This window comes from Convolutriloba macropyga, unplaced genomic scaffold, assembly GCF_964194025.1.
Source record: "Convolutriloba macropyga unplaced genomic scaffold, txConMacr16.3 SCAFFOLD_1477, whole genome shotgun sequence".
In the NCBI taxonomy this organism is placed as follows: domain Eukaryota; kingdom Metazoa; phylum Xenacoelomorpha; order Acoela; family Convolutidae; genus Convolutriloba; species Convolutriloba macropyga.
In genome coordinates this window covers 35149-47161 of record NW_027453708.1, presented here as the reverse complement: position 1 = coordinate 47161, position 12013 = coordinate 35149, and the positions used below count along the sequence as shown (strand labels likewise).

Sequence of the window (12013 nt, the reverse complement as noted above, 5' to 3'; positions counted from 1 at the left end):
TTCATTTCTTACAAAAATTTCCCACTAATAAGGAAAGATTTTTTGAATCTTTTCCATTTGTGCCCCCCGTACGTTATGCGCCCCCCAGTTACAGAGCACGTGCCATTACATAGTAAATCATTATGTAAAAATATGGCACGTGCATCATAATAAGCACTCACAAAGCTGGGGGGGGACAAAAATTGAAAAGACTCGATTGTTATCTCACTGCATCACTCCTCACATTTTTGTGATGCTATATTTCCCGCGTAAGTATTTAGCTACTCATCTTTACAGAATCGGATTTGAATTTTATCTGATTTCAATGAGACAATTAATGATATCATCAAAGAGGGATTAAGTTCAGTATGTGCCAGCTCAGTTTAGTTTGTGGTAATCGTGTGGGAGATCCAGTCATACAACGGCACCACTCTTGTGAAGATATTCTGGCCAGAACACCTTGGACCCAAAACTTCTCCGGAGCCTTGCCAGTGCGAGGCCACACCGTACAGACAAGCTGGCTTTTTGAACCCACAGTTCATTGCATAAAGGGGGTTTCCTTCATTGGCCGGATCAAGGTTGGAAGATAAAGTTTTCCTCTAGTGAAAAATTATAGGCTGAAATTTTAAAAAGTTTTTATTTATTGCTCCATTAAACTTATCAATGCCATTCGATTATGGTTTCTATGCTGCTCCTGAAACTCAATATTTATTTTTCCACCACGTTGAATTTTTTAAAATAAATTTTGTGTGACTACTAAGAAGCAAATCATTCAAGAAATAGACAGATTGAAAAAATTTTATGACTCAGAGTTTTGCAACGTTGATTATTGATTGACTTTTTTTGGTGTCAGTAACTAACTAAGTATTAGTGAAACATTTAGATATCAGTGACGCAAAACTGGCTTACAATTTGGGTTTCCAAAACGGGTTACAATTGAGAAAAAAAGTTGGGTTTAACATTTTGTGTTAGAAGAAAACTGAACCTTAGGCTCTTTTAAATAAAGCAAACTAATATGTTTGATCAAAAAAATCTTTAAACATATAATATTAACAACGCATTCATTGTTCCGACCCCTCTTGAGGGGGGGGGGGGGGGGGAGGAACTATATACTCAAATGGATTTTTTTGTTCAGTCAATTTTGGCCGATGGATATATTCATCGTTGAGAGTTGAGACTGGTATCATTAGAAAGCTTGTCCGGCGTAGAATATGGAATTAAAATTTTTTTTTCGACAGGGAGATATCGAGGTTTAAACTTCCGAAAAAAGTAGAGTGAATTCACGTTGATTTATTCAAAATTTCCGAAATTTTTGCCTAATTTTACGTCAATTTTGCTACAATCTGTGGAAATTTTTAAGATTAGTGTCGTTGATTTTGTTTTTAAGGACAACCAAGCCTTGTTGATTATTCTGATTTAAATTTTTTTGGTTAAAAACTCTGGATAAATATTTCAAAATTCAGTCTTTTTCATCAAAAACAGCACGAAATAAGCTACTTTAGTCCACTTTGATAAAATTTGCCGGCACCACACCCCAAAACAACACTAATACAATCTTTGTAGACTCAGAGGGGGGCTATTCCTATTTCAACTTCCGCTGAGAAAGCTCTGTAATTAAAACTTTGCCGTTTTTTTGCTAGCTTTACTCGTTTATTATCAAAAATGCAGAATTTCTTTTTGAGTTTCCAACTAACAGATTATCTATATCTACAATATTCGAAAAATTAATAGTTCCCAACGGACAATAAGCATTAGCAGGTCTAGTTTTGGGCAATCTTGGACTGTTACAATCCAAAAAGAATTCGGATTGCAATCAGTCCGTCTTCTTTTTTTGAAAAGACCTTTTTTTTATTAATAGAGAACAGAACATATCAAATGAAAGCTCACGAGTGATAGGTCCAATTGGCTTCCTAAGCAGCTCCAAGCTAATCCAAGCTAAGAAAATGGAGTGAATTCCGTTAATTTCCTTCACGTTTTTCGGAATTTTTTACTAAAGTTTCGCCATTTTTGATACTAATTAATAAAATTCTTCAAGAAAATGTTGTTGATTTTACGTTTAAAGACAAAATATAATGTTGGCCATTTTTATTGAATTTTTTTGTCACAAATTTGGGCTAAAAATTTCAAAAAATTCAGACTTTTTCATCAAAAAAAGCACGAAATAAGTTTGTTTAGTCCACTCTGATTAAATTTGCAGGAAGTGCACACCCAAACACCACTAACACAATCTTTGGAGACAAAAAGGGGGCTATTTCCACTTCAACCTTCGTTGAGGGTGCTCTGTAAAAAAAACTTTGCCGTTTTTTGCGAACTTTATTCGTTGATTATCAAAAACGCAGCTTTTATTTTTGATTTTTTAACTAACAAATTATCTATATCAATGACATTCCAAATATTAAACATTCCTAATGGACAATAGACATTTGCAGAACTAGTTCTGTACCAATCTTGGACCGTTACAATCTAAAAAAAATTCGGATTGTCGTCAGTCGGTTTTTTATAACAAAAAACTCAATCCTTTTATATTAATTAAATAACAGAACATTTCAATTCAAATCTCACTAGTGAAAGGTCCTATTGGCGTCCTAATTCGCTTGCAATTAATTTATCTAGTTGATTGCTTTAAATCTTATGGTCGTTTTGCCTTTAAAATATTTGATTTTTAAACAAAAAATGGCTTATTGCATTTTGCCTCCATTTTTCTCTTAATTTGGTCAAATTGTAGCTTAGTGTCAGCAATCAAAAAGTGCTCCTCCTTTCTGCTGAATTAAAATTTAGTCTTTATTGCGGTTTTACGCCTTAAGTTATGGTGTACTGGCTTTGATACTACTAGATTTCACTATTTTTTTTATTTGAGGTAATTGCCCATTTTTCATGTTTTCTGTTTTGTCAAATTATAACGTTATTGTCAGTTCATATATCACACTTTTTGCGTTCAAGACAACGCACAATTAATAATATTTAAATCCTGAAAGATATAGATTTTGGTTCTTTACCGCTTCTACAGTTTTTTCTCGAAGAATTTAATTAAATTTTTAATTTCGTTTTTAACTGTCGTTTTTACTTTGTCTTTTTAGTTGTATTTAATTTCCTGTACATTGACCCAGTTTGATTGGGTTTTCCCGGAGGAGTAGATGAGCCGATGTTCTGATATTAGAAGACAGATAATGGCTTTCATGTCTTTGAAAACAAACGTTTTTTCAAAAAGAAAAGAAAAAACATTTCAGCTTCGCAATTTTGTTCCTTTTATTGTCTGGTTGTTACCTGGTCTCGTTAATTAAAGGTTAAAAATGACAATTTTTTGTCAGGGGAAGTTGTCAAAACGGATTGGTGTCACAAAATATAATGTTTTTTAACAGTTCGTTCGTTTTTAAGAATGTACTGGCTTCGACACGGGTTTTCCACAAAAAAAATGAATTTTTGATTTTTGTCATATTTGACGTTCTTTTTGTAGACGTAAGACATATTCTATATAATTGCAGGTCTCAAGGACTTCCTTTGGAAGAATGGACGAACATATTCAAATTTTTCATTTGGTAATTATTGGCTTTTATGTCTTTGGAATTAAATTTTTTTTCGAAAAACCAGTATTAGACAATTTTGCTTTTTTTTTCCTTTTTTGTCTAGTTGCTGCTTATTTTCAATAAGAAGCGGCCACATATTACATTATCTTTGTTCGACGAAGGTGCAATCGAACATATTTTGGGGGCCAAAGTGTGGCTTTACGGCTTCCAAAGCATTTTCTGGCAAGTTTTAATTGATCTTTAGTTTGTTGTTTGATTGTTGTTCTTTTTGTAACTGCATAAAAAATTGAAGACCGAGTTCTGAATTCCTTTTTATAGAAGCATTGGTAATTATGAACCTCTGGGATATTTTAGTTGATTCCTAATGGCTTTCATTACTTTGAAATTAATTGTTTTTTTGAAAAAAAAATTCAGCGAATTTTCTTACTTTGAAGTTTCTGTTCTTTTTTGTCTACTTGTTACCAAGCTTTATTATTTTCTGGTGAATTACAAGTTATTTTGTTTATTTTCAGTTTTATCTGACGTTATTTTGACTTCGTTATTAAGTTTTGTTTTTTAAAACGGACATAATTTTTTTTATGTAATTAATGTTTGTTGTTGTTGTTTGATTTTGCCGTTCGTCTTCGTTCGCTTTTTTAATATCGACATATCTCATTAAGCTAATGAATCATTTTTTACTCCACCGAGTTATTTGCTTGGGAGGCTATCATTTCGTTCATACACCAGTTTTTTTAAAAAAAATACTTGATTTTTTTGTGTTTTTCCATCTGTTCCTCATTTGGTAGACAATTATGCCAAAGTTGTGGATGAGTGGGGTCGGAACTTTATGTGCGATCGCACATTACCGAGCCGCCTTGTTTGATTTTAACTATTCCCGATTAAAAAAACGATTTTTGGTGGCAAACGTGGAGAAATTAAAAAAATGTCTTCCGGCTATCACGGAGAAACCCTTCCAATCTATCTGTTTTTAATTCTGTTTGTTGATCATGAAACAATTATCTATTTTGAAATTTTGACAATTTTGACAATTTTGAAACGTTTCTCATTTTGTGTTGTCTTGCTAGAGTTTCTATGCTGATGGAGTTGAACTGTAACCACGCCTAAAATACTTTTGTAACGCTTCAAAATTACCGACCTATTTTAACTGTTCGTGTAACTTTTAACTGCCGACATGATATATATTTTTGTTTGATCGCCAGTTCGCAATTTAAGAGAGAATTTCGTAGATCTTCATCTGCAATGTAAAATCTATAACTGCTTGAAAAATGACTTATACGCTGCCATTAAGAATAAACATCTTACAATTATGTAAGATTATTATGAGAATTCAATGTTGATCTTAAATGATTTCAACGCATTCGCTTTTTAATCACAGAAAAGGGAAATAATTGCTGTGCCTTTTCTATCAGTTTAACACTTGATACCGCGGTTTTTCCAAACCTGGCTCCAAGCTCTGCCTTTTTCGATGGAAAAATCAGCCTCTTGCAATAAAAAATGAGCAAACAAATTTGATTGAAAATTAAGCAAAAAGAATTTGATTAAAAAGTAATTAGAAGAATATGATTCGAATTTGGTTAAATATTGATTGCCTTTTAACAATGCAAAATGCAATGCGCAGCTCAACCCCCCCCCCCCCCCCCCCAAGGTAAACAGAAAAAAAAAATTATCAAATGCCCCTCCAGCCGAGACTTTTTAAGTCGTATCTTCTTTTTAAAAAAAGATAAGTAATTTGTTTCATTTGCTTGAGGTTCCCAACCCTGGTCATAAACACAAATGCTGCTCTTGTCAATGAAGGATTCTGTGCAGAGTTGTCTCGGGGGACAGTCTGGCATGTATGCGTCCAAATAGTGTGTCTCTTGTAGAACTGAGGGATACATGAGAATTCTGTCGTTTGACTGTGAACCCATTCCACAGGTGCCCAAGATAGTACCACTGTCCCTCGCCTCCTCACAAATGGGGAGGACCTGTAGCCCCATTCTGAATGCTCGGAGACTCTTGTCCGTCTTCAGAAGGGCTATGTCATCGTCCATTGACATTACGTTGTACCTTGAATGAAAATACTGCCCTAATTTACAGAAGACCGAACACAAACTACGACAAAGATGTAAAAAAAATCGGATCTATTCTGTTCCCCCCCCCCCCCCCCCCAGTGTTTTTTACGACTCCCAGATACAAATTATATGTTGTTATATAGCACGCTACTATGTAAGAAAATAGCACGTGCGCTTGTGGGTAATAAAAGATTTATGCTCACTAAGCTTGGGGGGGGGGGGGGGGGGGGAACAGAATAGATCCAAAAAATCGTCGGTATGTTTGGTATTCAGCGTAAAAAAAAATTCGGTGTGCTCGTTTTTGTTTGTATTGTCGTTTTAAAATATATAAGCAAGATTCAGTATCTAGTTGAAGAGCTTTCTTTAGACATATATTCTTTTTCACAAGATCTTGCCCCCATATTACAGTTCAGTACCCAGGACATAAAAAATTTTGCACCTCATTATGATGCCAGTTAAGGTTGGCAAAAGGGGTGGGGGGGGGGGGGAAAGACTAACCCACTCGGAATGGCGACCTTGTTCACCCCTGAGAAGAGTTTCCTAGACCTCGCATTGGAGAAGTCACCCGCCTCCACTGAGATTGTGGATACTATAACAATCACTAGCGACATTAAAACACTCACGTGCACATTTTAAAATGCCGAAAGTCTGCAGTGCCAGAAGTCAAAATGCCAGAAGTTGCTACTTAGCCAAAGTTGTATTTCGTTGACTTTCGTCATTTTAAAGCGTGCGCGTTTCTTGTTTTAAGAATGGTTAAGTGACTCTGCAGAAGTCACTTCCAAAATTTGACTTAATATCTTGAAATGCTTTGCGGTTCTTGATAAACGCGAGAACTTCTCAGTGACTTCAAGAAGAATCACTTAACCATTACTTAAAAAACACTGTTTGATGCTAATACTGAGCCAATATAGGCCACCGTAAACTGCTCTCGAGGTTCTTTGACAGACAAGTCGCAGACTAGTTTTCTTGCAGACAAGCTCGACTTCGTCCATGGTCATGGGTAAATTTTCCCATTATTTTGTTTATACGTACGAACTTAGTGTTGAAATAGCTTTTTTTCCATAAGAACTCTTACACTTTTTTCGTTAAATCCTCGACCTGGGTTTCCCGTCCCGGGTCGAGCATGTCTGGTTAAGTTCTACGCATTTCTAAGTTTTGTCCGAAAAACTTGTAATTCACTTTCAACTTGCAATTTTGTAAGACGTTATTAACGTTAAAGGTGTCTGCTTATAGTGGCAAAAAAACAGGTCAGCGCACAAGTTTCAAATTTGGCAGCCGCTTAATAGAGGAGATTAAAACCAGTACGTAGAACAGATGAAAACCCAGACCCAAGCCACCTCTGATCAGACCTTCGCTCGATCATTGTCCGCCGTAGGTCCAGACTTTGCTCTCAGTTCAGACTTTCGGGCGACCATTGTCCAGATTATCTTACTACTATAGCACTTTCCAGACCCTGTAATTTGGGTTGCATTATGCCTTATGCCTTTGTGTGCGACCCAAGTTGGTCTGATAAGAGGTAGCTGGGGTCTGGGCTCTTAATCGGGGAACGGACGGTTGAAATCAGTGATGAACGTAATTGTTATCATACATTATGGAAACAAAGATGTTATTTCGATTTATTATGATGAATTTGTTCTACTCTATTGCTTCGAACAGTCAATTATTTAACTTATCTAATTAAATAAAGACATTTAACCACAGGACAGAACAGAACAGCCGAGGTCAAGGTGCCCAGACCGAAGTGACCTCTGCTCAGACCATCTTCGACCGCACACCGGCGTATGTTGCGCTCGAAATACATGATCTGGATAGGTTGTCGAGCGCACTTTAGTCTGGCTAATGGCTTGGATCTTGTCTGATCAGCGGCCGTTTCAAACGCAGATCAAAAATGATTTTTCTAGAACAAATTAACGAGAGCAAAACTTGTCCTGAACAAACTTTTTAACCATTCAATTTGCAAGTTCTTAGAAGTTAACCATCGTTTGTTCGAAAGTTACAAATCATTTTAAGTTGAACATCAGCGGTCACTGTTTCCGCTCCCACCACACTGTTCCTACAGGTACGATGCCTATACGTTGTCATTAGGTTACACTACAGTTCGTTGTTAGGGTCGTCAATATTATGCATGAAACGAAAGTGTGATTTGAAAAGTTAATTGTTTGATTTAAAAAGTGTGGCTCAGCTATTATCTTTTCCTCATTTTTGGGTTGGAACTAAAAATAGTTTAATCAAGTTTTGCTTGACGAGAAACTGTGTCACTGGCTATCCGGGTCGAGAAAAACTATGTAAGAAATGCGCTGAAATGCGCCAAAATGCGCCAAAATGCGCCGATTTTTCAAAAAAAAATTCAGCACAAAAACCTTATATAAAATTCGCTGAAACTTTGCAAGAAACCAGCTCAAAACCACTGAGTTTTCAAAAAAACGGTATCACTGAGAATTGAACCCTTCTCTCTGGTGCCGTAGCCCTAACTCTATCATCTGCGCCATTGATTCCTGAATGTCTTCCTATTTAATTTGATTTTTTATTAATAGACAGTTTAGGAAGAAATGCGCTGAAATTATGTAAGAAGTGCGCTGAAGATGCAGCGCATTTCTTACATATTTTGAGCACTTTTCAGCGCATTTTTTAGAAAAAGTTTATCGTTAAATAGTACGAGCAGTTTAAATGGTTAGCAATTTAAGAAGCGGTGTCGGAACGCATTTAAATCCGCTAAATAATTTTAAGAAATGCGCTGAAATTTGAATTCATTTTTAATAAGTTTTCAGCGCGTTTCAGCGCAAAATTAAGTAAGATTTTTGCGCTCAAAAATTTGAAAAGTCAGCGCGTTTTATCTCATTTCTTACATAATTTTAGCACATTCAGCGCATTTCTCACAAAATAATGCGCTGAAACGGCGCTGACATCTCGACCCGGGTAGTCAAAAGTCGTAAACATAGTTCAGTTTATTAGGAAGAAGCAAAACGTTACCCTTGTTTGTTTCACATAGGACTATACAAACTGGCCGTATAGTCCATAACATGTAATGTTCATATGAAAAATAAAATAAACAGGACTTTTAGCAATTATGAAAAAAATTTTTGGTAATTTATGCTTTTGCCGCAGATAATTGAATGCAAACTTTTATCGATTTAAAGCATGATAAAAAGTATAAAATTTTATAAAAACATTAAATTTTACAGAGTAAATGAAAGTATAAAAGCTTGAAAAGTGTAAAATTTTATAAAAACATTAAATTTTACAAAGTAAATGAAAGTATAAAAGCTTGAAAAGTGTAAAATTTTATAAAAACATTAAATTTTACAAAGTAAATGAAAGTATAAAAGCTTGAAAAGTGTAAAATTTTATAAATTTAAATCATGATAAAAAGTAGATGATGACTCGATTACAGAATAAACAAATAACAATCGCAACCGCTGCCTCTGACGCACCCAAAATAGTCTCTGATAAGACCACTGTCTTTAGAGCTCCGCTTCTAATGAAACAGCTCCTGACCAGATCAACCAGTGATTAAACCATGATCAGAACTTAATCCAAAATTTCAACAGCTCGGAGCACGATGTTCTAGGCTATGTTAATCAAATTTTGAAAGCCCTAGCATACACTCGATGGAATTCTGAAAGAAATGCGCTGAAATTTGAATTCATTTTTAATAAGTTTTCAGCGCGTTTCAGCGCAAAATTAAGTAAGATTTTTGCGCTCAAAAATTTGAAAAGTCAGCGCGTTTTATCTCATTTCTTACATAATTTTAGCACATTCAGCGCATTTCTCACAAAATAATGCGCTGAAACGGCGCTGACATCTCGACCCGGGTAGTCAAAAGTCGTAAACATAGTTCAGTTTAATAGGAAGAAGCAAAACGTTACCCTTGTTTGTTTCACATAGGACTATACAAACTGGCCGTATAGTCCATAACATGTAATGTTCATATGAAAAATAAAATAAACAGGACTTTTAGCAATTATGAAAAAAATTTTTGGTAATTTATGCTTTTGCCGCAGATAATTGAATGCAAACTTTTATCGATTTAAAGCATGATAAAAAGTATAAAATTTTATAAAAACATTAAATTTTACAGAGTAAATGAAAGTATAAAAGCTTGAAAAGTGTAAAATTTTATAAAAACATTAAATTTTACAAAGTAAATGAAAATATAAAAGCTTGAAAAGTGTAAAATTTTATAAAAACATTAAATTTTACAAAGTAAATGAAAGTATAAAAGCTTGAAAAGTGTAAAATTTTATAAAAACATTAAATTTTACAAAGTAAATGAAAATATAAAAGCTTGAAAAGTGTAAAATTTTATAAAAACATTAAATTTTACAAAGTAAATGAAAGTATAAAAGCTTGAAAAGTGTAAAATTTTATAAATTTAAATCATGATAAAAAGTAGATGATGACTCGATTACAGAATAAACAAATAACAATCGCAACCGCTGCCTCTGACGCACCCAAAATAGTCTCTGATAAGACCACTGTCTTTAGAGCTCCGCTTCTAATGAAACAGCTCCAGACCAGATCAACCAGTGATTAAACCATGATCAGAACTTAATCCAAAATTTCAACAGCTCGGAGCATGATGTTCTAGGCTATGTTAATCAAATTTTGAAAGCCCTAGCATACACTCGATAGAATTCTGAAAGAAATGCGCTGAAATTTGAATTCATTTTTAATAAGTTTTCAGCGCGTTTCAGCGCAAAATTAAGTAAGATTTTTGCGCTCAAAAATTTGAAAAGTCAGCGCGTTTTATCTCATTTCTTACATAATTTTATCACATTCAGCGCATTTCTCACAAAATAATGCGCTGAAACGGCGCTGACATCTCGACCCGGGTAGTCAAAAGTCGTAAACATAGTTCAGTTTAATAGGAAGAAGCAAAACGTTACCCTTGTTTGTTTCACATAGGACTATACAAACTGGCCGTATAGTCCATAACATGTAATGTTCATATGAAAAATAAAATAAACAGGACTTTTAGCAATTATGAAAAAAATTTTTGGTAATTTATGCTTTTGCCGCAGATAATTGAATGCAAACTTTTATCGATTTAAAGCATGATAAAAAGTATAAAATTTTATAAAAACATTAAATTTTACAAAGTAAATGAAAGTATAAAAGCTTGAAAAGTGTAAAATTTTATAAAAACATTAAATTTTACAAAGTAAATGAAAGTATAAAAGCTTGAAAAGTGTAAAATTTTATAAAAACATTAAATTTTACAAAGTAAATGAAAGTATAAAAGCTTGAAAAGTGTAAAATTTTATAAATTTAAATCATGATAAAAAGTAGATGATGACTCGATTACAGGATAAACAAATAACAATCGCAACCGCTGCCTCTGACGCACCCAAAATAGTCTCTGATAAGACCACTGTCTTTAGAGCTCCGCTTCTAATGAAACAGCTCCAGACCAGATCAACCAGTGATTAAACCATGATCAGAACTTAATCCAAAATTTCAACAGCTCGGAGCATGATGTTCTAGGCTATGTTAATCAAATTTTGAAAGCCCTAGCATACACTCGATGGAATTCTGATTAGAAGTTGTTTCGTCCTGCAACCTCAGCTTAGAACAATCTTGACCTGGGGTGGTATTAAATGAAGGTATTTATTTTTAAAATCAACAAATTTATTAATTCAATTTAATTTCTTTTTGATTTTTTTGTACTTAGAATAATATTGGTCAATGATGATTTGTAGATTTTTTTTCGAGTAACCTTAAATCTTTGGGTTAAAATCTAATTTAGTTTTTTCGAAAAAAGTACGTGTTGATAGGAGGTCTTACCATTTTTTCCGAACACACACTGAGCGGCAGTTATGACCCAGAACCTGTCAATAATTGCTCCACCACACGAAGACTCGTGTGTCCACACAATCACGTAGAACATCCTAGCCTTGCTGTCCATCCCGTTTACTATAGTCGAGATCACGTGATCAGATTGTGACGCAACATCTCTTCTCTCAACTGATGATGTGCGCGTGAATGGAATTGCATTCACGGAAAAAATGTGATAAAACAAACTTATAATTAAAACTTTTTGAAAATTGGCGAAATCCATTTTTGTTATTGAAATTTTTTTTCAAATGAACAAAATTTTGTAAATCAGTGAAAACTTTAAATGACCTTTTGTGTCAAATTTGTGATCTACCTTGACATAAACGGATGTTGATAACTTAATATTATCGTATATGCTGGAATGTTTTATGCTCTGTTTTGTTTTATCTAAATAAATGGCTCAACAATTAAAGTTTATTCAGCAAACAAGACAATATACGGATTACCAAAATTATTTCTCGATACAAAATTATTTTGATGTACTGCTTACCTATTACCGTCTATAAGATCTTTTAGTTTAGAGCGCTTACTTCTTAACAAGAGCAAAATACTGATCAATTTGAAAACAATGAAATCAAAACTTCCTTTCAAGTCGACAAGACGCCTTCATTGAGACCATTTTTT

General features: G+C 34.1%; 1 protein-coding gene across 1 annotated transcript; it reads right to left on the bottom strand.

Annotated features, from left to right (window-relative positions):
• Positions 1-269: 269 nt before the first annotated feature.
• On the bottom strand, positions 270-11765 carry LOC142358490 (azurocidin-like). The gene is made up of 4 exons (XM_075409887.1): positions 11339-11765; positions 6053-6143; positions 5260-5549; positions 270-538 (listed from the first exon to the last, which is right to left on the bottom strand). The coding sequence occupies exons 1-4, from the start codon at positions 11610-11612 to the stop codon at positions 363-365; spliced, it is 831 nt and encodes a 276-aa protein (XP_075266002.1). The 5' UTR covers positions 11613-11765; the 3' UTR covers positions 270-362.
• Positions 11766-12013: the final 248 nt, after the last annotated feature.

Excerpts from the sequence above, each read along its gene's own strand:
- LOC142358490 (XM_075409887.1), bottom strand. The coding sequence starts at position 11,612 with ATGGATTTCGCCAATTTTCAAAAAGTTTTAATTATAAGTTTGTTTTAT. Across the intron at positions 5,550-6,052 it reads AAGGTCGCCATTCCGAGTGG|GTACAACGTAATGTCAATGG; the intron begins GTTAGTCTTTCC and ends TTTTCATTCAAG. Across the intron at positions 539-5,259 it reads CATTTGTGTTTATGACCAGG|GAAACCCCCTTTATGCAATG; the intron begins GTTGGGAACCTC and ends CGGCCAATGAAG.